The sequence below is a fragment of the Salarias fasciatus genome, chromosome 11 (assembly GCF_902148845.1).
Source record: "Salarias fasciatus chromosome 11, fSalaFa1.1, whole genome shotgun sequence".
NCBI lineage: Eukaryota > Metazoa > Chordata > Actinopteri > Blenniiformes > Blenniidae > Salarias > Salarias fasciatus.
Genome location: NC_043755.1, coordinates 8,666,543 through 8,692,961, shown reverse-complemented (window position 1 = coordinate 8,692,961; position 26,419 = coordinate 8,666,543). Strand labels below are relative to the sequence as shown.

The following is a 26,419-nucleotide window of genomic DNA, read 5'->3' as shown; positions in this document are numbered from 1 at the left end:
ATGTGTGTTTGGGCCTGCTGATTGGTCTGACAGCATGTCACTGTGGTGAATGGTATGTAGTCTTGCTCTTGACTTCATAATGCCTCTAATGGTGGGGTACCACTTGGGGTAGGGATTGCTCTGTAGGTGCTGAGAAGTTCATTAAATGCAAAGGGTTGATGATGCCATTGTTGCACTGGGGGGGGGGGGGGTTGCTTCTTTGCATAAACCATAGGATTGAAAAATGTACAATATTAAGTCTGAAGTGTGTGATGCATATATCTGTGGTATCATCTGTGTGTGCGGTTTGAACTTCAGAGCGCCTGCATGGTTAAATCTGTTTCTGCCGTCTTAAAACAGAGCTTTTCCTGTGTGTTTACTGTGCCAGGGCTTTTTCCGGCACTCGGGGCAGTCAGATGCCGAGGGATTGTGCAGCAGGTCGGCAAGGGTGCCAGGCAGTCACTCAGACACTTTAATCCAAAGCGACTAGACTGTTATTTATAAAGTGTCTTTAGGTGGAGGTCGGTGCAGGGCCAGTAAGGCGAAGGATCATGGGGCTTCCTTTTATTGAGAAGAATCTGACAGGCCAGAAAGAAGTCTCTCAAAAATGGGGAGAAAATGTGACAGTGGCTTTAAAGCAGCAAAAAAAAAAAAGAAGGAAAAAAAAAAAAAGACAAAGTGCATCCGAGAAAATGATGAGGGCAGGAAATGAATGTATGTGTGGATGTAGAATCTTGTTTTCTGTGAAGGAACACATCTCCTGTCTCCACAGCAGTAGTATTTATAAAGGGGCCTGATCATATCACTTTATCTAATTGATTTATAGGTAAAAAGACGGGCAGAGTCTCGTAATCCTGTCACCATGTACCGGCTCCGGCAGCTGCAGCACAGAGACACTTGGCAAATATGAGGGATATGAATGTCAACTGTACAGCAAAGAGTGTGTTTGACAGAAGCTTATGATGATTTTGAGAGGCTTGAAACTTTCAGCGTGTGTAGAACTGCATGCCCGTGTTTGTTGTATGTGGGTCCGCGATTGTGCGCCTCGGTTGCTTGATGATGGTTTGGTTGTCAGGGGGGCACTGGAAACTATCCTAGACTTCAGCTGATTCATATTTTATCCTCAGTCTTGGCTCAGGGGAGCAGAGTAATTTGAGAGTGCGACAGACATAGGCATGCAAACACACACACATACACACTCACAAAAGGGGAGCATATGATGCGTGCTGGACAGATTTATGGTGTAGGATTTTGAACACCTTACATCTCCCTTTGGCTCCCTCAGCCAGAGCCAGGTTGAGTTCAGGCAGTATATTCAGCTTGAAGCGGGTATCTGATGCCAAGAAGCCAGTTCTCGCTGCCTCTCCCCTGCAGCCTTCAGGCAGCCGTGGCAGTTCATTTCTCACTGAAAATGATTAATGTACATGCAAATTACCAAAGCATGGGCACGCATTCAAATACGGGAGACAGCAATCAGGAGACTGTAATATGAAAAACAATATAATTTTGCCTTTGATATTACTTTGCTCACTTTATCTACCAGACACCCGTGTTATATCCACTTTTATCACTCCACCTCTTTACCTAAGTCCATCTGTCCGTCCATTACACATTCTATACATTCTTTCAGTCTTAGTGGTTTTAGGTACGAGGGCCAATTGAGGTGAGGCGTTGTTCTCAAGGGAGCTGTGGCGTCAGGATTTTGAGCTTTAGCAGCCTCCTGCCAGCGATCTAGACTGCCTTAAGCAGCGTGCCTCCACTTATCTAAGAGAAATCTCATATCTCACGTTATCTCTGAGATAATAGGATAACAATGCTGGATTTTACCCAGATCGACTCCTTGCAGCTACTGGGTCTTTTGGAGGATCAGACCGTCAAGTTCCCAATTCGACAGGGTTGAACTAATTTGGATGTTCTTCTCAGCTGAGCTGAACTTCAGCTGCTGAAGCCGTTCTTACCAAGCCCATTACCCATAGCTCTCAGATTTTTTTTTTTCTTTCCTGCATTTCTTGTTTGGTGACATTTCCCTGAATATTAAATACTTAGTTCCTTTCCCCCCTTAAGCATAGAGAAACTGTCATTCGTTTCCCATTGCACTGTTTAGAGTGATGCTTTTCCGCCGTTCCCTTCAGCGCAGACACGCATACCGTATGAAACGCACGACGCACTTGTGCCTCCTCAAACCACCCATGGAGGAACACTCTGTTCTTGGGTGGGGTGAACCATTTTTGGGAGAGGAAGGGGCTGACCGGGAGTCGCAGCGACTTTCTGTGGTGCTGTTTTCGCTGTCTGATTTGTTTTGAAACCTGTCTGACTCAAGGCGATTGGCTAACGTTGAAGGCGTGGTTGTGTTTGGTAAGCTCTCGCGGATTTTTTTGGCAAAACTGTTCGCAGCTGCAGGGACAGAATGTGGCGTGTGTTTCTCTCCGAGGCCGTTTAAGTTTGATGCCATGGAGATTTGATAATGGAAGGGGGAAGTTTGCGTGCTTTGCGAGTGATCAGAACACATCGCTTTTTATTTCCATGAAACCAGCTATGAAGCCGGGGAGCGGGGGGGGGGGGGGGGGGGGGGGGGGGGGGGGGGGGGGGGGGGGGGGGGGTCGGGGAACAGAGAGAGGCTATGTCACGGTAGCGCTCCTGGACATACACTGAATTAAAGGCATCCCCACATTTCTGTAAAATGCAAGCGAAATCACGGTTCTCCTGCTCAACCACCCTTCAGCTACACTCTATTGAAACCAGCATCCCAGTGACTTGCAGTTTTACTAATTAAAAAAAAAAACCCACTTCATGCATTCACTGCTCACAGTCTGCAAGTTTAGACGGCTCGCTGAATAACAATTAAAGAGCGACTTGCATATCACTGTCAGTAGACTTTATACAAATAGCGATCTCTGAACGCATTCTCATCTCCACAATAAAATGTTTTGCATTGCCTTTCCATAAATATGTTACAAAGTGACTAATGCACAATAAATGAATCACTGTATTATAACAGGTGGTGAGAGTGAAATACCTCGGGACGCTGTTCCTTAATACAAAGTGTTTAGGATAACTCTCTGCGTTGCTGGATATGTGTGATCCAGGAGGCTGAATGGATGGGATTCACACTTCGGAAGGATTTTCTGATATGTGAGATGTCTGGTCTTTTTCTTTTTTTTTCCCTTCCTAAAATTCAATCTCATTGTTGATGCAGCTCGTTCTGATCCAGTGAGGTCTGTCATGTCTAATCTGATGGCTGGAGGATGAAGCGATACTGTCCTCGTGAAATGTTTGCGTTGCAGACGTTATAAATGGATTTTGATATTCACTTCAGCTGGTGAATGAAATGTTTTAGCCCTTGTGGTGCTAGAAATCTCTTCTCTGTGTGTAGCGAAATGCTTGTTGCTCATCTGTGTCAATGTGCATAATGTGTGTGTGTGTGTGCGTGTGTGTGTGTGTGTGTGTGTGTGTGTGTGTGTGTGCGTGGAAATGAGGCTTTCTGAGTCTCTTTTTTACTGTTTGGGTGTATGTTTGTGTGTCTGTGTGTGCATGTGGGTGTGTTGGGGGGGGTTGATGGGCTCAGTGGGAGCCCGGGTCCCGGGGGAACAGCTCTCGTTAATAATTCAGACGAGGCTCATTATCAAGGCAGCGCAGATTTCTCCCTGATTCCACCTTAATTGCAGGCAGGCTGCTCCACTCAGGCAGTCGGTAGTCACGCTGGGTTGACTCTCTCTGTCTTTTTCTCCAGCACTACAGGGCCTGCTCGGCTCGGCTCTGTTCTGCTCTGTCTCCAGTACTCACCCTTATCACAGCGAGACGGCCCTCGGCCAGCCTGCTCCGTATTAGCGTGCACCTTAATGGTACAACATACTACGAACACGCCGTTTTTATTGGTACTTAGAGATGTGCCTCATATAATTCTGATTAAATGCAGACCATACACTGTTTGGGCTTAGCCGAGGAATGTTTGGTTGGCCAACAAAGAGCTAAGGAATAATGTGGTTGGTTTTAGAGCTCCAGCAATAAGTTATTAAGCGATTAATTGGTCAACAGGAAAATAATTCTCAACATTAGTCATTCATAGCAAAAACCTTAATCTGGACTAGTTTTCTGCTTATTGAACGTGAAGTTTAATGGCTTTCAGCACTGGTCGGACAAAACAGGCCTTTTTATTTTGATGGTGTAGTTGAATATATGCCATCTAAAATCTGTTAAAGTGCATCGAAAAGCCCTGAAGTAAGCCTATTTTAATATTTATAAACCACAAAAGTGTTAAATTTACTTCATTCATCCCTCAAATATACATTTGAGCAATACTATGCAGCAATGCACGTCCATCTGCTGTTACTTTTTTTTCATGTTTTCTGAATATACTTTGATGGACGTCAAAAACAAACGGCAGTAAACAAAATATTGTTTACTATTGTCTTCTATGTTGAGCGCTACGTTTCACTCTTGTATTATGTGACCATCTGCTAAACCCAGATATGAAAGTTATCAAATGTGATCCCGTGGGGTTGTAGGGCTTGGACTAGCTCCGGCTGTATTTTTTTCTACGTTTTGTGAACTGAACATGTATTTGATTTACTACGACAATAATCCGAGACGATAACCAAAATAATCATTAGTTGCAGGCCTTGTAGGCTATTTGACTTATGGTTCAATATGATTGAGGCATCCGGTGTATACTTACAGATCCATCTAAAACATGAACAATATGATGCCCTATGATGCAGACTGTACAACGCCTAATATGTTTTGCTTTCGTTATAGGCATTGTGAAATATTATGATGGCAGGTTTATCCTTGAAATAGCCTATAGCGAATTACCATACTGATGACACTGTAGAACGTGCGTTGCCATGATTGATATCACGCTACAATAACACTCCTCTTCATGCCCATCTATAGGCTTATGTAATGTATCTTGTTTTCATAATTTACACTGACTGATGGGTTTCCATTCAGTCCATTCAGTGAAGCCCCGCAGAGAGAGCAACATAATGGGCCTGATCTTGTCATACATGTATATGAATATTTCAAATCAAGCCATTGTAACTAGATGGGGGCTTTAGATAAACAACACAGATGCTTCTTTCTCTCTGCTCACGCTATAAGATGAAGTGTGCTCCAAGCTGTATTTCTCTCGCTGCCTCAAAACTGGCTTCCCACAAATCACGGTGCCCATATTTCCTAATTCAATTTTTCTCTCTGTCTGATATCTCTTCCTGTATGCAAAGGATTGATGGCTGTGTGCATGTGCACGTGTGTAAATGTGTGTGTTTACGCGCGCCCGAGCCGCCGCGTCTGTCCCTGAGAAAGAGATGATGTACACTGAGGTAAACGGTGTATTTCACAGCGCTCCATCTCGGGACCTTTCCTGGCAGCCATGTGCCGGGTCTCTCGCTTTCCGCCGCCTGTCCATCAAGCCCCTGTCACGAGTCAAAGGATTGTGGGAGGGGAAAGTGGAGCGTGTAAGGGCCGTCGATCAGTTTACCTGAGCTTGGCGGTCCAGCCGAGTGATGGAGGGAGCCGCCTCACAAGGGGAAATGTAGTTAACGCTGACTGATTGGAGCAGGTGGATAGAAAAAAAAAAAAGGAAGAAGAAAGAAGGGCAGTGGAGAAGAGAAGTAGCAAGAGTGATGTTCAGGAAAAGATGCTTGTTATGCTAATGGCGACTGGATATGCTGCGGCTGCAACCCGCGGCCGCCACTGATGGATGGAGCTGCAGAGGTCACCTCGGGTAGCGGCCGGTCAGCAACCCCGCTGAGCCGCGCGCTTGGTTCACCTGAGCTGAAAAACTCAAAGTAACCTTGGAACTAAGTCGGCTCACATGCGCCGTTTTGTGGGCTTCGACATTCGTTTGTGTAAAACAACCCATGTGTGAGTGAATCTGTGTGGGAGCCAGCATATGTGTCGGGAGGTTACAGGATTGGGGTGAGCGTGTTGGGTTATGAGGCGACTGCGAGACCACCTGGGATTGAGGTGGGGGAGGTTTGTGTGGGTTTTTTTTTTTTTTTTTTTTTTTTTTTTTTGTGGATTTGAGGGAAGGTATGGCCAGGCGGGGGGCAGGGGGTGGGGGGTGAAATTCTTCGCTCCCCATTTGGATTTGTATGTCAGTGGCATGAATCTGGGTCAGGACACCGGGTCCCGTGTTTAGTATGCTGAACGTGTGAGGTCTGAACTCAGAGTCTGCTTATAGCCCTGAATGAACCCGGCACGTCTGCCTCGCTCTGTCTCCAGACTGTCTCCTCTATCGTTCCGTCTTTCTCCTGGACCCTTTTTTCATCTGCGTCTCTTCTTCCTCTTTCTCCTCAGTTTGCTCTCTGCGCCAAGAGCCTTTTTCTATCCCCTCTCCTATGTCTCCGATGCCTTTTTTCTTTCCGTACTCCAGGCTTTATTTTCCCTACCCTTCCTTTCCGTGCACTCTTTTTCACTGTCAGTCACTCACGGCCTTCTCTTCTCTCCTCCCTTGTTCTATTTCACAGTCTCAGTCCTCTCCACAAAGTAGCCTTTTTATCACTCATTTCCCTCTTCCCTCGCTCATTTCTCCTGCTCCTTTCATGTGCTTTTGAAATCCCCTTTTCATCTTTAGCGCTCTCTCTTTCTCTCTCTCGCCTGTTCTCTCTCTCTCTCTCTCTCTCTCTCTCTCACACACACACACACACACACACACACACACACTGGCTCATTCAGTCATTCTTTTATTATCCCAAAACTCAAGTGATAAATGGCTCTCTTTCTTCTCAGTAAATGTCACTCGGGGAATTGTCTCTGCTTATTGATTGACTGGAGTAGAAGGATGGCCACATATGCACATGCACCAGTTGCATGCACACGCACATGGACAAAACAAGAAGAGGTGGGGGAAGGAGGGTGGGGTTTGGGGGGGTGGGGGGTGCAGGGAAATAATCGCTCATTAGACCTTCAGATTGGCGGAGACTGCAGCAGTCAGCGCTAACATCTGGCCCTCTCAGGTCCAGCTTTCCCTCATAGCCTGATGCATCATTTAAAGAACTTGTGCAGTTGTTTCATAATGAAACATCAATTCTCAACAGGACTTGGCATTCGCAATAGAGCTGGGATCAATCACAGTTAAACAGTCAGAGCTGGCAGGCCAAGCTGGTCTCGCCATTCTTTTTTTTCCAAAGCGATGTGACAGAATATCTTTGTGTTATTCACAGTTTGATCAATTGGATTTGGCTTATCCTTGAATGTCAGCAAAGTGTCAGGTAAGGAAAAAGCCATCAAAGCTACTTACTGTTCAGGCCAGAAAGTGCACCAAAATATGTGTAAGCAAGTAGGGGTTAATAATGCTCAGTCATTTCCTTAATGTCTCATTCACCCTGCCTCAGGCGCTGGAGCTTGATAAAGGTCAAGACTACTGGTGGTTACATGTCGTCTTCCCTTATTTCATTCTCCTCAGTGCACGGCAGGGAGGAGGGAACAAAGATGAAGGGGAAAAGTCCTCGGCAAGTGACGATGCTGATCCACATCTCTTCAGTTCAGAACCAGGATAAAGAGATTTAATAGGCAGTGGGGAGATGGAGAAGGGTAGCTGGCTAAATGAAGAAATGGATGAATATTAAATTGATTGAGAGACAGAGATAGAAAGACAATGAGAGACAAGTGAGGAAAATGGAGAGGATGAGAAAAGAGAGCTAGAATAGTAGAGAGTAGATTATAGGGCTTCCAAGCAGGACTGGAAGCTAGACTTGGCTGCACTTCAGCTACACTCTGCACACTTCAGCTCAAGTGTGCGTCCATTAGTGCAGTCCCATTGCACTCAGAAAGCCATGCACTCTGAGATGCAACACACCCGAACACACATGCACACATGCATACACACAGGGTAAAAATCCTATGTTCTTGCTCATGCATGCAAAGCCCCACAGACATACGGTACAGTTAACGTACAGTAGCTCTGACCTCGCGCACACGTTTACCCAAAAGCTACGCTGACCTAGTGTTGCTCTGGCTCCCCCTTGCAGACACACACACACACACACACACACACACACACACACACACACACACACACACACACATATTCACGATCTCTTCACTATCCACCAGATTGCTTCCCGTCAAAATAAATAATTAAATGCGCGCAATAACGGCTTCCGAAAAAAGATCCCTCAATTAGTGCAAAATGGGTAAATGGCATGGAGTAGGGGTGGTGGGTGGGGTGAGGAGGGGGTAGTGCATTGCGGGAAAAGTCTCTCTCTGTCTCACACACACACACACACTCACACATACACACACATGAACACGGTCTATTACATAAGGCAAATCATGACCCAAGAAGGTTTTTACGCAGTTGTGCAACGGTAATTTGCCCCCTTCCCTTTAGCAATCAGCTTAGTAAAGTCTTTTCTCAAATCCTTACAAGTGATCCATGCCCAAACACCGGCTGGGGAGAGATCTAAATGAGTAGGAAGGAGGTGACTTAGGGTATGGCACTGAGGTCAATGATATGTCTGTGAAGATGTATGGCTGGAAGCATCTATATATGGCTGTTGGTTTCTGGAGTGATGGTTAAGAAAAAGTTAAAGTTCATGAAAATTAATTTGTATTGGTGGGGAAAAAAAAATTAACATTGTGCAAGTTTTTTTTTTCTTGTATGTATGTGAAATCATTGCATTACATGGTATTTATTAAAACTTAAGTTTTCACAGGTTTGAACTGATTTGATAAAGAAGCGGAAATGGAAAGAAAACTGTATGAAAGATGAGAGTTCAGGGACTGATGTGGTGAGGAGCTTTACATCCTGTTTGGCCAAGAGGATCAGCACTTATGTTGTAATTGACAAATCCCATCATAGACATAAAAAACACTGTTTTTATTTTAATGGGGCTTCAACTAGTGGTTATTTTAATTATTGGTTGATCTATGGATGCTTTCTATTGGCAAAGGAATTGTTCAGTGTGCAAAATAAAGACAGCACAGAAAAAAAAAACACGTGAAGGCATAAAAGGGATTTTTTTCCCCCCAAGATTTAACTTTAAAATAAATAAACTTTGGTTATAAGTTGCATGAAGCAGTTGCCATACCTCTGAGAGGAGAAAAACCGTGCAAACATCGGGGTATGGCATTCCGTTAAATCCTTATTTGACCTTTACAAGCTACATCATTTGAAATCACCGGGTTCCATGATTCAGCACCTAATTAGTTTTAATTCCATCGCAACAAAGTCTGTTTTGGTTTATTTCTGTTCTCTGTTAAAGAAAAGTGGGACATTGGGACCTACATTGTTTCACTCAGATTTTTACAATTCATAGTGTGTTTTCCATTGAAAACAACTGGATTGTATGTTCAGAAATGCAGGGTTTTTTTCTTTAGACTTTTATTTTTCATTCATTAACATCACAAAAGAAAGTTAAGATAAGAGTTGAAAGACATGTTGAAGTACTGAAGAAAAAAGTGTTTGTTGCCTTGTTTGCCCCTGATAGCTGTTACCTTATCAGCCAAATGTTCCTTGTGTTGTACAAATGCACACAAACTGGTTTTGTATCGGACTCCATGCAACCTGAAACTCTTCAGTCGTTCAGCTATCCCGGCATGTGCCAGATTGCTATGCATAACCTCACGACACCCCTGTAACGTTGTCCTCAGCAAGGCTGCAGTGCTAAACTGCACTCGCAACCGGTGCCAACACCGAGCTCAGTAATGTTTCACTGGGACAAATGCACTCCAGAACAGGCCTAATCTGTCTGTGATAAATGCTACATCGGTTAAGCAAACAGATGGATCCCTGAACCTGGTAACATACTGAGTAAGCAAACCGAGAGGCGAATTAGCACTTGTGCTAACACAGCTAGCTTTGCGGAAGCCGGCTCTGTTTGTGTAAATGTCAGGCATGTTGATTCTGGTGTTCAGCGTCAGCGCGTTGCAGTGCAGGTCACAAACCTGGAGGGATAGAAAGAGATCAGAGGGATCATTCTGACTAGAGCGAGCGAGCGAGGGGAACGATACAAGAAGACTCTGATGGTGGAGCGATACACGAACGGCCGCCTGGCATGAAGTGCACCCGACACAAAGTGCGAGACAAATGCAGGATTGATGTGCATATGGATTACCTGGCGGTTGAGGGACTGGCACGGATGTGCTTGGACGTGGTGAGGGGAAGAGGAAAGAGGAGTGGAGGAGCTTGTGTCTCACATGTGTAGAACAGTTGTTTTCACCTTGCTGCAGTTAAGAGTAGGTCAAGTAGCAGTGATGCTTAGTGTAAGGAGAAGTTGGAATGCGTGATGCCGAGTGAGCGAAAATGGGAGCAATGAGCTGAAATGGAAAAAAACGGGGAAGTGAAGACAGAAAGCAGGACGGATGAACGTGGAGACGAAAAGCAGCGATGCTCTTGTGCGTAACGTGAGGGCAAGACTTGAGAGATATGGGGAGGGACAGAAAGGGTCAATCAGAGAGGCAGGGTGCAAGATGGTGAGATGGGTGGGGAGAGGCGAGCGACAGAGGGGAGAAAATGACCGAGGAGGGGGGCCATGCGGGGGTCTTCACGTTGGGGCCATTGCGTGACTGAGAGGAAAGTGCATTGCCGTGTGTGTAATGCTCTCAAGACGGATATCAAGACGCACTGCCCCGCTTGTACACTCACTGCCCCTCTCTCCCCTTTTCTCCTCTACTCTCCTCCATTCTGCTCCCTCTCCTGCTCCCTCCGTCTCCACTAATGATCCTCGCGTCCTGCCACACTGCAGGGCTGAGTGATGCCCACTGACAGTCGCACTCAGGCGGAAACTCTGCAGCCCCCTTCCAGGAGAGCCGCGACACGCACACACACACACACACACACACACACAGAACATATAGAGGTGTAGCATCTCCTCACATACATGTATCAGCTCACGTGAAGTTGCTGACAGATGTGTATTTGTGTGTGTGTGTGTGTGTGTGTGTGTGACCGTCACTGTCTCTCCTCACGGAAACAGAACCCCCCCCAGCGGTGCTCACAGTCATGCACTTACTGCGAATATGCCTCCATCCAGCTGCATCCGTCCCCAGGAATTTCCATGTGATGGATAGACATGGGCTATCAAGGTAATGACAGGGTACAGCTAGCTGGCTAATGACGCTACCAGTATCTCTTTCGGCCTGTGAGCTCGACGGCGAAGGCATCTGTGAAAGCGGACTTGGTGACAATGAGTAGATAATTGAGACACACAGTGGATAAGAGTTTGGAATTAAAAATACATCATGATTCGCAAAGATGACACAAGTCTATACAGGATTATCAGTCGGTTTCTGCAGGTACAGCATCAAAACTGTAGTTTGGTGGCTAGGCTGCACGTGTAATCCACTTTACATTCATGAATTAGACGGGCCGAGATGAATGCACTGAAGTGTTCTGTTGGAAGGAGAGTCAATCTGTTGATCTCTTCTGAACTCAGATTCTCTGTTAATCCATCTTCAGGGTCATTTGGGGGCTGTAGCCAAACATAGCCGCCTGTGAGTGGACATCCTGGACAGGCCACCTGGCAAACACACGGTCTTTACATCTATTGTCTATAAATAGCCTCAAATACATGTTTTTGTCCTGTTAGGGTACCTGAAGAAAACCCACATCTGCACAGGGAAAATATGCGAACTTTGCCCTCCAAGCCCAGACTCGAACTTATATGTTATCGCCACAACGCCACTCTTAGGTTAGATTATCTTCTTTTAAAGTTGCGTTGTGGCCCAAATATAAGGGATTATCCCTCAGACAAAGACTTTTAAAGATATTTGACAAATCAAGGTTAAATTCATCTCAGGTGACATTTGAAGGTGTGCTTTAAATAACTTTTAACTTAATGGCGGTTATCTCTGTCTTTGTCCTGACTTTTAAGTGACCTCTTACTCCGGTCCCGCACAAAATCCAAATAATCACTAAAATTCAAATGTCGTCTGTTTGCATTATTGAAGTCTGTTTTTTCTGACATCTTCAGTTTCCCTTTTGTAACCCAAGCTGAGGCCCAGACTCTGACCACCGCAGACAGGTTAGGAATTAGGTCACATCATCTCGGCCCTCTAATTAGACGCCGAGTTGCATAGATGTTTGTCTGTATCTGCGTCCACATGCTGGGTTCTCTTAATCCGGAGACGGCCCGTATGATAATGCGGTGTCCCGGGAGAATGCGTTAACCCACATTTTCTGCCATTTTCCACACGTTGTCAAGACGTTTCTCACATCATGACTGGAATTGGTGATCGGGGGAGCGATCAAGCGGTTCAGATCCAGAGACACTGAGCAAGAAGGTGTCTCTCCAGGGTGAAAGGGCAGGTCAGAGTCAGCCATAAAAGTTGCATGTGAGACATTAACATTCAAATGCAACAAGCTCCAGTCGGGAGAGCTCTTTGGCTTGCACGCCCCTTGTTGCAAGATTCAGTTATGATTCAGTCTACCAGCGAGACGCAGCTCCGAAATGTCTGTGACAGTAAATGGTATTTAAGGTGAAAGTGCTCTTCACCTTGTTCTCCCACGCCCGGCGGACTTGTTCCACCCTCTTTCTGAGATGTATCCATGTAGGGGGCCAAAGAAGAACATACCTACCTTCTGCAGTTTTAATGTCAGCGGCTGCTTTTTGCTTATTTCCGGATGTGTACTGCGCGATAACATGAGCAACAAAACTGAAGAGTTTGGGTAAAGGCGTGTGAATCATTTCGGAGTTTCATCCTCAGAAATCTATTGTGCACCAGCTCTGCGGGGCGTACGTGGCGAGGGCAAAGGGATAAACAGTTGGCATAGACTCGGAGAAGAGAGAAGGAGAATAATGGATCCTAGAAAAGTGTGTGTGTGTGTGTGTGTGTGTGTGTGTGTGTGTGTGTGTGGGGAGCAACAGAAAGAAAGAGTAGCGCGGGGCTAGTCTTAATTAAGTTTTCAGGAGGCTCTTAAAAGGTCATGGCATGCCTCTGCACCCCCCACTCCCCACCACCACCACCACAACCATTACCACTACGCCTTCCAATTCCCCCCCCGAAAATTTCACTGCCCCCCCCCCCCCCGCCCCACCAATCCCTCCCCCCTCCCCGTCTCCCTCTCTCTCTCTCCTTCCCATCGCGATCTACCCAGTCATCAGCCCCCCATCTGTGCACATTAGCCATTCATGAACACACTCATTAGGGTGGGAGTTTGAAGCGATTGTGTTCACTAGTCTGCGGCTGGAGCGTGGCGATTAATATTTCAGCGACTCCCGTCGAGGAGCTGAGAGCAAGTTTGGCCCTTTTAGGCGAAAACGAGAGCGAAAATGCCCCCCCCCCCCCCCCATTTCCAACTGTGAAACCCAGCAAACCTTCCTCCTCCTCCTCCTGATCCCCCCCCCCCACAGTCTTTCCAGCTTACAGTACGTTGCGCCCCTATTTCCCTTTATTGCATACGCATTCATGGGTCGGATACACAATTTTACAAACACACACACACACACACACACACACACTGAAGACCCTAACTCAAGCTGACTTAATTGGGCTCTTTTTGTTTCAGGAAACGGGGAGAGGAGGGGGGAGGTACAAGGGTGGGAACCAGGGGTAAATCCTGTCTTCTCTCGCACCCCCCCATCCTTTCATTCCTCTCACTTGGACCGGGGTGTCTTTTCCTCACCATCTCCTTCCTTTTTTTGTGTGTGCTTGCGAGCCGGGACTCAATCGGCTGAGGTTTAGGTGGGGGGGTTGAGGTTGGATTGGGTGATGGGTGGTATTCTTCAAAGTGCACACACAAACTGAGTTCATTCAGACCAAATCAATAACCTTCCTCGTTCATACTGTACACTGGGCACTTAAAACCTGAGAATCTGAGGCAGGTAGAAGCATCATGGGTTATCAGGCTGTCGATACTCGAAGTACTGCTGCTGAATACAGAAATCATTCTGACCCTACAGGAGCACACCCTGATTCCACAAACATCCTGCGTCTGAGGCCCGGAGCCCAGATGAGCTCAGATTAGTTTTCAAACTCGTTCATTTCTCTGTAATTGGCTTCCAATCTACTCGAAAAAATTTTTTTTTATTTTAGTCTCGTCTTGTTGAGGGAAAATGTGTTATTCATGATTGTTGATGCACGTCTATGTTACACATCCAATAATCAACGTTAAAACAATTTACATGTTGTTTCATTGTTTCAAGCTACAAATTGGTTGAACATAATTTTCAAAGGTTTTCAAAGTGTGTAGAACATCCAGGTTTATCTCGAAAAGCTGAAGTATAGTGGAAACATTAATTCCCATGAAATTTATTCTTCCAGTAAAAATTATACTTTAAGGGTATTGCAAATTAAATTAAGCTTTTTTTTTTGTTTATTTCTTTATAATATAACCTTCTAAATTAAGAAAATGCAAAATACAGTATTTCAAAAATGTTTTTGCTATTTCTTTTACCTGCAGACTGCAATTATCATAATTGTGATGAAGAAAAGGCTTGAAAATTTTATGAGCATATAAATAAAAATATCTGATGATATTTGACTTATTTGAGATGTACCTGCATTGATTTTATTTTTGTTACAATGATACAATGATATCCTGAAGGAAGATTCTCCTCCCTTTTGGTTTGATATGTCGGACTGATGCCGTCTGTGCAGGTCAATCAGTGAATCTCTGTCTGCAAAGCAGCGTCAAGATGGTTTACTTCATTTTGTTGAATGTCCAGTAAGCTGTAAAGGCGAGGAATTGAAATAAAAGTAAATAACATATCACATTATTGTTATTTTCTGCCTCCACAGTTTGGTTTTCAAAACCTTGACAATGTTAGTGTAAAGTTTTTGAAATGACTGTCATTCATGCATGACAGTTTTTACAGCTCTCATAATGGTCAGCATTTACAGCCATCGTTCAGGACCAGAGACCCGTTATATAGTTGTATGGAACACAACAATAAAGTTACAATTATGAGCCGAAACAGATTGTCTGACAACACTGTTTCTCATGACTGAATGTTAGGGAGCAATTTGAAAAAAAAAAAAATGTAGCACAAAAACTGTATAAAGATTTTAATAGGGATTGAAAAACTAAGGCTAAACTTAGAAACCAGCATGCAGTATAGCCTTCATAGCACAGTGGAAAATACAGAGGAATTACTGTGAAGCTACGTAGTTGTTCTATCCATACTATGGAACGGATTGCACACATATTACATTGAATAATGTCATGTATAATACACACTTTATGTTTGGCTATGAGTGTTCTTCTGTAGTGTAAGGAAAAGAATCTGTCACTCAAGGTCAAGGTTGGCTCCGATGAGACGGTTACATTGGGATTTGCCTGCATGCAGCCTTTAACAGCAGAAGCCTCGGTGATTTAGATCCCTACACTGTTCTTCTTTGAGCGAGCCCCTACATTCAAGACCCTTCCTTTGTGCTTCACCCACGTTTTCCCTCCCCATCGCTCCCGTGTGCAGATAAACTCCACTTTTCATTCTAAGCATGCCATTCTTCACCGTCTCCTCCATATAGGTGTATGAATAAGTGGGATTCTATGGGATGTGCGTGAGTAAGTGGGAGTCTGCGGGCTGAAGGGTAGCATGTGGGTCCGCATTCACGGGGAGCAGTGGTTGGTGCGCCGCTCACTGATGGCTAATGAAGTTCCTCTGCACCTCGTAGCCCTATTAAACCGCTGCCCCCTACCTCTACCCACTTCACCCCCCACCTCTTGCCTTGTCTCTCCCCGAGGGAGAGAGTTGGCAGGGAGCAAGCCGGCTGCTATGGCAACAACAAGGAAACCTCCCTCTCCCACAGGTCTCCTTAGCAACTGGTAGCTTGGCATTGCAGTAATGAGTGTGCCCGGTGTGCCAGGCTTTGTGTCATATTGGTGTGTGTGTGTGTGTGTGTTTGTGTGGTAAGAGAGTGAATTTGTGCTCAGGTGTGTGTAAGACTTCGAGACTGAATGTGTATCTGTTGGCTTGGTGAGAGTGAAAACGTGTGATGACAAAGAGATATGATGGACGTATTTGGTTTTGATTAGAAAGAAAAAAAAAACACTGAATCTCATTTTGTTAAACCTTAATCAGTCCCAAGACTACATTTTGTAAGTCTTACATTGCTTCCAATATAACAATAGCCTGTGAAGGACAGATCGAAAATCCATCATTTGGTAGTTTTACTTAACATTGATATAGTTATGGCCTGGTTAGAATGTATAAAAATCCAGCCACGCTGCATTGATTTACTTCACTGTTGTCATTAAAACATAGACACTCCCCAAATTTTTTTAGCCCCTGTTGCCGCACCTTTTTTCCTCTTTCTCTTTCTGTTGGTGCACTTGATTATTGCCTTTGATTTGAAAATAATTTAAAAAACGGCACAAAAACCTCTGACATTGTAACTAATTATTGTCATATGTTCAAACTATATTATGATTTTTATTTTGTTGATCACAAAAATCACATGGACAGCATATAATATGTGATTATAATATTGTAAATCCTATTGTTGCAAAAAAAGAACATGTACTGCACACATAAGATGAGTGAGAGTATGTCCACCTCAGCGAGTGAGTCATATTGTGTAGATAAACAAAAAGCACATTTTAATCTAGGTTATGATCATTACAATGATAATTAGGTATTAGAATTAACAAATGAAAACAAATGAGAAATGTATAATATCTAGATATCTTTTTAACCGCCAGACTTTTAACTGTGTGATTTTGCTCATTTTTACACTTTCTCACAAATTCTACAGTATGTAAAGATCATGTAATAGTAAATATGTTTCACCCACTGTAAATTGTCAAAAAAATGTTTTACACACAAGGGTTCAAAACATTTTTAACTTCAAGTTCATATAGGGCTCAATAAACATTTAAAATGTGAGAGAACCTGACACCTGACTTGACATGATTCTGCTTGTCTTCTCTGCTTCTGGTTGTGCGCCATTGTGCGAACGTGTGTATCTATTGTCGGTGTTTGTGAATATTTTTTTTCCTCCTCCGTGATTGTGGTCATTCTTCTCTACACTGTGAAATTGAAGCAATTAAAGGGACTATCTGATAAATTTTGCATGCCATGTGCATGGCTGCCTGTGAGTTTCCTGCTCTGCTGAAATTAAATTAAACGCTGAAAATGATTTTTATTAAAGTGTGATCAGAGGTGTGCACTGACCTTTAGAATGTAGGAAATGAGATTCTCATTGTTATGAATGAGATTATGTGGAGGCTGAGTGTGAAAAAAGCCTGGGTCTGCATTGATTCCATTGTTGGCTGACAGTTTCTTTGTATATAGCAGAGGGAGGTGTCAATATAATCAAATCCGCACTGTGCCTGTTGGCTATTAAATGGACTGATACACAAATATAGACACACAGGCAGTCACATAAATGCAGATTGACTAACGCACACTTGCACGCACACATATCTTGCAGATCTTGTAAAAAGAGCTGTAAAAGCCTCTCCAGAAATGTGTTGCTCTTTAACAAAAGCATGGCAAGCCCAGTGGAAAATGTTAGTTTGCTCCCTAGACGAGGTGTGAAGTGCGAGCAGGCGGCCGGCCCCACAGGTGGCCCAGCCCAAACACCTGTTGTGTGAATCCTCTGTGGGAGGGTGTGAGGTCTGCCTACCTTGCAGGTCTCAGTGGAAAAAAAACCACACCCATGCTGTACTGTTGCACGTGCTTCTTCATGTGCCCACTTTCACTCTGAGGCTCCCCCGTTTTGCGCGGAGGAGTCAGACGTGATGCCCAGATTGTGTCCCCTTTGCGCCCACCGGAAACACTCGGCTGTCCCTGGCATCAGGCGAGCGGATTTTCCGATCCCCTATCCGGGTCTCAGATGCTCTACTAATCTGTCAGCAGCTATTTTTATCCACCAAAGCTGCGGCAGCCTTCTCTGTCCCACACCCTGCCACCCCGATGCCAACCCTTCCCTTGGCGCCAGGGTGGGCACGGCTGATGAGTCGCCAGCCATTGGCTGCAATTAGTGCACAGTCAGGCAGGAATCCCCTACCAACTCCATTACACCCCTCTCCACAGCCACTTCCTGATCCGTGGCTACCAGACAGACCACCACACACTTGCTTTCCATTTTAAGCCTTTTCATAAATGGCACTCCTGCAGTGTTGTGGAATAATAGGGTCGGATACAGAGCACCTTTAGCTGTGCTCGAGTCACTCCACTGTGCAAACTCAGTCTATTCAAGTACAATGTCAGCTAGCAGGCTGCACATTTGAATTCTACCTGCTCACATTTGGTGTTCGGATCGAGTGAAAGTTCTGCCAGTAAAGCGGACGGCAGTCGGTGACTCTTTCAGTTTGCTTCTGCCTATAATGATCCTACAGGAAATTAATGTTTGAAGTTTGTGACTTCTTCCTGTAGAGCATATTATTTAAGAAAAAAAAAACACACACATTACAATTGCTGCCAATCCTTAGAGACCCCACAGTGATACACTAAGATAGATGCAATTCTTAATCCCAGGTTTATTTCTTTCTCAACAAGGGCTAGAATGTGCCGTGCATGCCAATGCAGTCGTGACCACTGCTGTGGAGGCGATGATGGCATGTGGCAGAGAAGTAACTGTTTCTCACCTCCTAATAAAAGAGACTCCTTTTTAATCTTTTCAATTTGATTGCATTCCAAAACAGGCCTGTCTGCCCATCTGTCTCTCTTAAAGAAGCCTCCTAAAGGGATTTTAATCATCTGACTCTCGGCTTCTCAGGCAAATAGCTACATCTCTCTCTCTCTCCCTCCTCCTCCCTCACACACACTCTCTTACACACATACACAAACAATTTCCAATTTTCTTTCTTGTACTCACTGTCATAGTCTCACTTGTCTTTTTTCTCTCTTTGATACACCATATCGTCACAGCTTCATTGTGCCATATCTGTGCAGCCATTAGGCCCTTCAGTCGCTCTTCAAGTCCCCCTCAGACACATAAAATTCCCCCAACCCTGTCCCTATTAATCCACATGGCTCTAAATTCTTTATTTCCCTTCAAAGGGACAACGCGAGCCGTGACATCAATCACGGAAAGCGAATATTTAGCTGGCGCTAATTTCCACCAATAGCCTGGAGACAGGCTTAGCTGACAAAACTCATTCCTGCGCTGAACAAAACTGCTTGTGTTGAAGCCTCCCCTCCCCCTGATCCCTCCTGCCTTCTGCACAGGCAAAAACAGCATCACAATAAACACAGTTAGCGCTTCTGTTACTCCCCCTTGATTTAGGCTTATCAAATGAATGTGCACCATAGAGGGATACCCTTTGACAATACATAATGGCTCCATTCTGCATGAAATGGTTTGGTAATACCAGTCGAGTGTGGCAAACGGCTTTACCCGGTGCCACTACAAGAACAGCTGCTGTGTTCTTAGCTGGGCAAGCGCACCACACTGCTTCACCCTTGAGGTTGTTTGAATCGGGTGAGTGGTTTCTTTTTGCCGGTTCCCAGACCTCATTCACAGTCTTTAGTTTCTCACTAAGTTCTGTTTGAATGAGTGCACATTTGCCACAAGATGGGTCCTATAAACCATTTGACCTGTTTCCTCGCCCCTCTGAGTGTGAGCGGGAAAACCCCTGAGTGGATTCTGACGGGGGTCTAATGGAGGGGATTGGGGGTGAGTGGGGGGGTATTTCGAGGGCACCCCTTTTGTGTGGCTTGCAGGGGCCCCTTGGTACCTCTATATTCCCACCCCTCACGCCTAGAACCCTCCACCTCCTGCTGTACCCCCAGCACAGCTGAACCCATACCACTCAATCAGGTTATTCCTGATGGATCACTGAGCCCAACATAGCAACCCCTACCCCCATGGTACATCCACTCCCAATGTTTATGCCTGGCTGACATCTTGGGAGTGGCAACAAAAGGGTATGTTGGGCATCAAGCCAATTTGGGCAAGTGGGTACACTCACTTAACTCACAAGCTTGTGGCGGTGAGACGTTGTTGTGTGAACAGTGGGGGACATGGTTTATCGAGCACTCATATTGGTCTCATAATGCAGGTGGATTGTGTAGTTATTCAGACCTCGAAGCATGCCTCAGCAGTGATAGCCATTAGACTTCATTGATTCTCCGTACTAAATAGGCCTCTCTTATTCTTGAATCAAACTGACTTTGCATGGGGAGAAGGGAGGGATAACAGTACAGCAACTGATTGGTATTGTAAGATTTCTAAGAGCCCAAATGAACGGTTCTTAAAGTGCCAAATACCAAAGAAAGTGATGATTACCAGAAACATGCTTCTACTCTTCAACAAATATTGAGCAGAAATCTGCTTGACTGAGTTATTACATATTTGTGTTTTTTTTTTTAATGTTTGAATACAATTCTTTTTTTTTGATCACTTTAAAACCTCTGACTGATTTTTCCACTATATACTGTGTCAACCTGTCGTTACTGTTTGTATTGAGGCTAAACATTTAATCTTAACACAAAGTATCTTGGTTTCTATTGTCTAAATCAGCTATTGGGATTTTAGGCCTTAATGAGAGCTGATCCCAAGCTGTTTTCCCTGCAACCTTCAGAGCCTTATTCACCTTAATTGGCTTTGATTGATCTAGAAACTCTTACCCTTAACCTCTTTTACTTTATGGCCAAGTTAACTCCTTCCAGCCTGATTTAGTTGTCTTTGTAAATTGATGGCACTGGATGTCTCAGATAACAAAACAAAGAAGTCACACAACTACTTATGACTCCATCTGTTCTTTCCAGTATTATGCGACCAGGCAGGGGATCACTCTGCATAACCTCAGCTACTGGTTCATTCATTATTTAGAGCGCTCTCCACTAGGCCCATTGTATTAAAGGGGTATGATTTGAATAGGAAGTAGGTTCCTAGACCCGGGCGTATGATGTGTGTGTTCCTCTGTCATTGTATGTTTCTGTGGGCTTCATCCGTCTGCCTCAGCAAGCCAGGGGGCTGAAAGAGAATTTCCATTTTATGAATATTTAATACATAATAAAGTTTTCAATTTTATTCTATTCAGCCTGTAGGGGTAAAATGTGGCATAGCCAACCCTCAAGGACAGAGCACAGAGTAAAGGTAGTTGATTTGATGGAGGCATCAAAAATATGGTTAACATCAGCTCACTGCCTCAGAAATCATCTACTAAAACACACACCTAACACGTGGACCTGCATCGGATTGGGGCTTTAGGGTGTCTCTTTTTCCCAACTCATAAACTCCCTTTCTGCTGTATTGCTATAGGATCATAGCATATCCAAGCTGCCCGTAGTGTCTGTGGTGACCTGGCATGGCTCTGTGTGAGACACCCAGCTGGGAGTGCCCCTGAATCAACTTGGGATTAGCCCAGGATTGTCTGGGATTACTCGGGGATGGAGGGGGATTAGCAGTGACTGCCTGTTTCGGGGGCGTGAGGGCCATAGGCTGGCCAAATTGCCCCTGACTCAGAGAACAGGAGGCGGACAGAACCACACCCTCAGTGGAACCACCTGCAACCTTATCTATACTTAGATGCTCTTGCATGCTTGCATAACCGCCTGTCCTTACAATCATTATGACCAGGAAAGATGTGGCGGGAGACTGCATGCCATAAAGTCAGCAGCTAGTGATGATGACGATCATAATGATGCCATTGCTGGCCACCATCTGAAATCTCTCAAATCTCTCTAGCAGGTGGATTCATCAGATAAAGAGGGTTTGGGATGATGACAAATCCCTCCAAGTTCAATGGGGCTGCTCTTCTCTCATACGGGGATAAATCGAGATTTGAATCAGACAGGTCACACAGAGTTGCAGCATGAAGTGGTTCAGCTCTCTGAAAGATGCCCCATTTACCACTGGCTGTGGTGGAATGGCATGAAAGCTTACATATGTTTTAATTCAGGCATGCACAGGACTTGATAGGGGATGATTTGGAGTGGTATGATAGGTGGATGATCCAGCCAGGGTGAGACAGGGAGTTGGCGCGGCACGTAGAGAAGCCGTCAGAAGCAGAGAGCGGGCATCCCCTGCGGACCTGCACTGCCAAGATGAAAGGCTGTTTAGTGTTGGAGCAGCAGCATCAAACAGCCGCCTTCTCTTGCATCCTTTCCCCCATCCCCCACTCTCCCTCCATTTCTCTCTCTGACTCTCTTGACTCTCGCCACAATATGATATAGTTCTGCTGTTGCACGTTTACCCGGTTGCCATGGTTACCCAATGCCTGAGGTGTCACAGCAAGATAACCCAAGGAGGCATTCACAGATCACCTGAATTCAGTTCGCCTCCCATTTATGTGTTCGCAGCCGCAATTTGATTTATTTGTTTCCCTGCCGTGCAATTCAGTGTGAATACAAATAATCCGCACCATAATGGAGACTGTGGAAGTGTGAGTACCCCTCAATCTGAAACAATCTATTGTACCAGTATATTCCCAAACCACAGGAGGTGCTTTTGATTTGATATTTTGCCGCTTGAGCGTCAAAATGCCTCATGCACAACAAACAGCAGAATTGCAACAACAGACTCTGTTGCACATCAGGAACCTTGAACATTCAGCAACCCATGAGATGTAAATGATTATAAAAAACTATATCCCATGAATTACTGAATCAGTGACTGTATGTGCCAGTATGAAGGATAATGGGAAAGTAATTGGTGACACACTGTATAATTGAAAGCATAGAGATTGAAAGCAGAAGTGGAAAATGACTTATGCTCACAGAACTGTGTGGTGAAAAAAGACAAGAAAAAAAAACCAAAAAATCTGGACAAGTTGAAATATGTAGCACTTACTGACAAAAGAGAAAGCAAGATTGGGATAAAGACAAAGCAAGGAAAGGGAAGGAAGATAGGCAGTGAAGGTAGATGTCAGAGGGTGGGATACATCCATTAGCCTTCTTGCTCCTGGCTCAATCTTGCAATACATCCCCCCATTCAAGCACTGAGAGCAAAAGAGACAGGCTGGCACTAAGCCAGACTGGCACCAACTTCAAACATACAGTACGCCCAACCTCAGCAGCTTACATCAGCCCAGTTAAAAGGAGAAGTAGAGGAGGACAGATGGATTGATAGAAATGAAAGTGGGAGGATTGACGTACATAAGGAAAGTGTCTCCAGACTTAGTCTCAGGTTGTTTCAGGTTGGATAAGACTGACAGGGTCTTGTTTTGTGCCAGCTGTAGCTGTCCTTTAAACATGTTTGTGCCTTTGAATGGGTTCTCAATTTTCTGTCTTTGGTTGACACTGATTGCATAGAGGGTTGAGTATCTACTTCTGCGTGTTTTGTATGTCTAATAATAGACATGGAAGCGACCTGATAATTTGGCACAATTTTCTGTGACTCAGTATGTATAGAGCGAATGGCTTATAAGCAGTGCTGACAGCTGTGGTTGTGATTAGGTTTGTCTGCATTACTCATTGTTGTGTTTGATATCAAAAATTTGTATTTTCCTCTGGAACTATTTATCTGAATGTTATGCAAATTTCACTCAGAGAAGCAGTTTGTATACAAATAGTAATCGGTGTGACATACATTACAATTTAATTTGATGTCTGGCTCACTGTTGGCTTCTCTCATCTTTCTACAGAACTCTATTCGACACAACCTGTCCCTCCACACACGCTTCATCCGGGTGCAGAATGAAGGAACAGGAAAGAGCTCCTGGTGGATGCTGAACCCAGACGGAGGGAAGATGGGCAAGGCCCCCCGAAGACGAGCGGTCTCGATGGACAACAACACAAAATATCTGAAAAGCAAAGGTCGCATCAGAGGCAAAAGAGTCGGCCGTCCCGGAATTGGTGCCGGATCGGCGGTGGCTGGACTCCAGAACTCCCCAGACCATAGCAGCCCATCACGGAAAGGCCTCCCTGGAGCTGGAGGTGCATCTGGGAATGATGGAGAATTTGATGCCTGGACAGACCTCCATTCCAGGGCTAGTTCATCAGCTTCCACCCTGAGTGGGCGTCTGTCACCTATCCTTGCTGAGGGAGAGCCAGAGGAACCAGAGGAGGGTGGTCTGTCTTGCTCCACCTCCCCTCACCTCTATCCATCACCAACTAGTGCCCGCTCTCCGTCCATGGGGGCAGGGAATCATTGTCCTCCCCTTGAGCAGCTGCCACAGCTAGCTAACCTCACAGGTGCCATCAGCCTAGACGAGCAGATGATGGAAGATGGCTATCATCATCGCCGTCCACAGCCCCAGCAACACCAGCAGCATCCCACTGTTGGAAGACATAAGCACCAGACCTCTGTGTATCACTACAACGCTGGAGTGAAGGGACAGAGCTCCTATGGTGCAGGTGTCTACGGAGCAACTGGTATGGGGATGCTACGCCACCACTCACCCATGCAGACCATTCAGGAGAACAAACCAGCCAGTTTTTCTGGAACCATGCGGGCATACTCCAGCACCAATGCCCTGCAGAGTCTTCTAACAGGGGTTCCAGCTGGGCAGCAATACTGTTCCAAGGACATGATGATTGGACAGGAGAGAGAAAGCCATCCGTTGATGGGTCAGACTACTAATGGAGTTGGATCTACTCATCACAGCCACCATTCTGGCCACCACAATGGTCATAGTCACAGCTCACCTCATAGCCATAACAGAACTCACAGCCATACCCCTAGTCATAACAGTGTAACCAACCACAACTCACCTCACAGCCTCACTCACAATGGTCACAACCTCAGCCAGAGCCATACCCACACACCGCCCCGAGCTGCGTCCCTGACCCCACGTGGCAACAACAGCCAGTTGCAGGCCTACAACAAAGCTCCGTACCTGTACAGCCCCCCGTCACATGCGCACCTCCCGGCTTCTACCACCTTGCCTCCCAACCCAGCAGGTATGCTTGGCATGCCTCAGGACTCCTGTCATGTGGCCACAGCCCCACATCCCCGTCATAACCACTATCCGGACCCACAGCACCAGGGTATGACTAATGGACCGTATCACCATATCCATGGGATGGGCAATGGTAGCATTGGTAGCAATTACCACGGATATCACCAACCTCACCCCCATGAGAGACTACCGGCTGACCTGGACATTGACATGTTCCATGGTAGCTTGGACTGTGATGTGGAGTCCATCCTCCTTCATGACATTATGGACTCTGGGGAGGAGATGGACTTTAACTTTGATTGCTCCTTAGCCCAGGGAGTTGGCATCGGCATGGGTATGGGTATGGGTGTGACCATGGGAATGGGAATGGGGATGAGTGGATTGGCTGGTCCCCAGCAAGCTCACAGCAACCAGAGCTGGGTGCCAGGCTGAAGTCTTGGACATCCTGCTCTCAGAAAGGACTACCCTACCCATGAAGCACTGTGCTTAACTGTGACATTCCTGACTTGACACAAAGACTATAGGACCAACACTCCAATGTCTCTTTGTTGTCTTGACAATTCCTCTGTCAGCCCTCCTCTTTTGATCCCCCTCCCCCCGAGAGATCTAGTTCATGTCACATTAAGTTTTTTCTCATATCAGCTATACTGTGATGACAATCTCTCAGCTGTGCTTGCCCAACATCGCTTCTCATCTACCATGAGAACTGAACTCTGAATGCACTTTAATGCAAGTGGGTCACATCTAGTGGTGCAATGCCTTCACAGAGCAGCTCAGGCAGAGCTTGGCATGTTTTGTAAGGTGGCTGCTGCATTTGACAGGAACAAATGAGGAAATCACAAGCTCTGCTGATGAAGTGTCGGATCCAGGCATTGAATTAAAATTGGACTCTTTTTTTATATGCTGTCATTGCTACTGGTGAGGGGAATGTATTTTTTTTTCTTTAGTTGTTTGTGACTGAAGCATTGTTTTTTTTTTCAGTCGATGATAGCATAGAACCTTAGACATCAGCTGTACCCCATCTTACCAAATTTTTAACACAATGAAAACATCGCTTTTTGTATTTTCTCTTTAGACTACCACATTTGCACACTATTTCAAATAGAGCTAGACTGCTGCTAGTTTATCATTTTAATGATAATGATATCCACATATTTATAAGTTCTGATTAATTAATGTCCAACAGCAGCCCTGATATTTATTGCCTGATGCATTCAGTCCTTGGTGCTTTGACTTTTTCTCTTGGATGCGGCATTTTGCAAATACCCTTTTTGCTATTGGTTGAAGTATATTGTCAACATGTCATTAAATGGATTCTGTCATTAGTGGCTAGCACGCAATTTGGTGAATTAAAATGTCATATCACCTTGGCTCACCTGGCTTTTCGCACCAGTTTGTTCCCCTGCTCTTTCTCTCCCTCCTCTTAGTCTCTCCCTCTCTCTGTCTGCCAGTGGAGACAAAGTGACCATTCCTCACACTGAGCCATTAATGTAGCTTGATTGAAATTCAGCATCTTGCTTTTAATCTCCAAAGTGATGCGGCAGCGATGTGTCATTATTGAGAGTCTAACGTGCTGTCCTGCCATCTCTCACCCCAGCCGTCCGGGCCACCGCTTGCCTCTCCAACTTAATGCGCCAAGAAAGTGAGACAAAATGGTGATTAACGCCAAGTCACTCTGCCTGCCGTCCTGCTCTGAGAAGGGCCAATGTCACTGTCCGCTTGCCTGCTCAAATAGGGTAAAAAAAAAAAAAAAAAAAAAAA

At 45.2% G+C, this 26,419-nt stretch overlaps 1 protein-coding gene across 1 annotated transcript in view; it reads left to right on the top strand.

Moving 5' to 3' along the window:
• LOC115396317 (forkhead box protein O3-like) overlaps nt 1–25,650 on the top strand; it is a 29,316-nt gene extending 3,666 nt beyond the window's left edge. Inside the window, exon 2 of the mRNA XM_030102138.1 lies at nt 23,402–25,650. Within this exon, the coding sequence (XP_029957998.1) occupies nt 23,402–25,090 (1,689 nt within the window). The 3' untranslated portion in view covers nt 25,091–25,650. The remainder of the gene's footprint in view (nt 1–23,401) is intronic.
• Nucleotides 25,651–26,419: the final 769 nt, after the last annotated feature.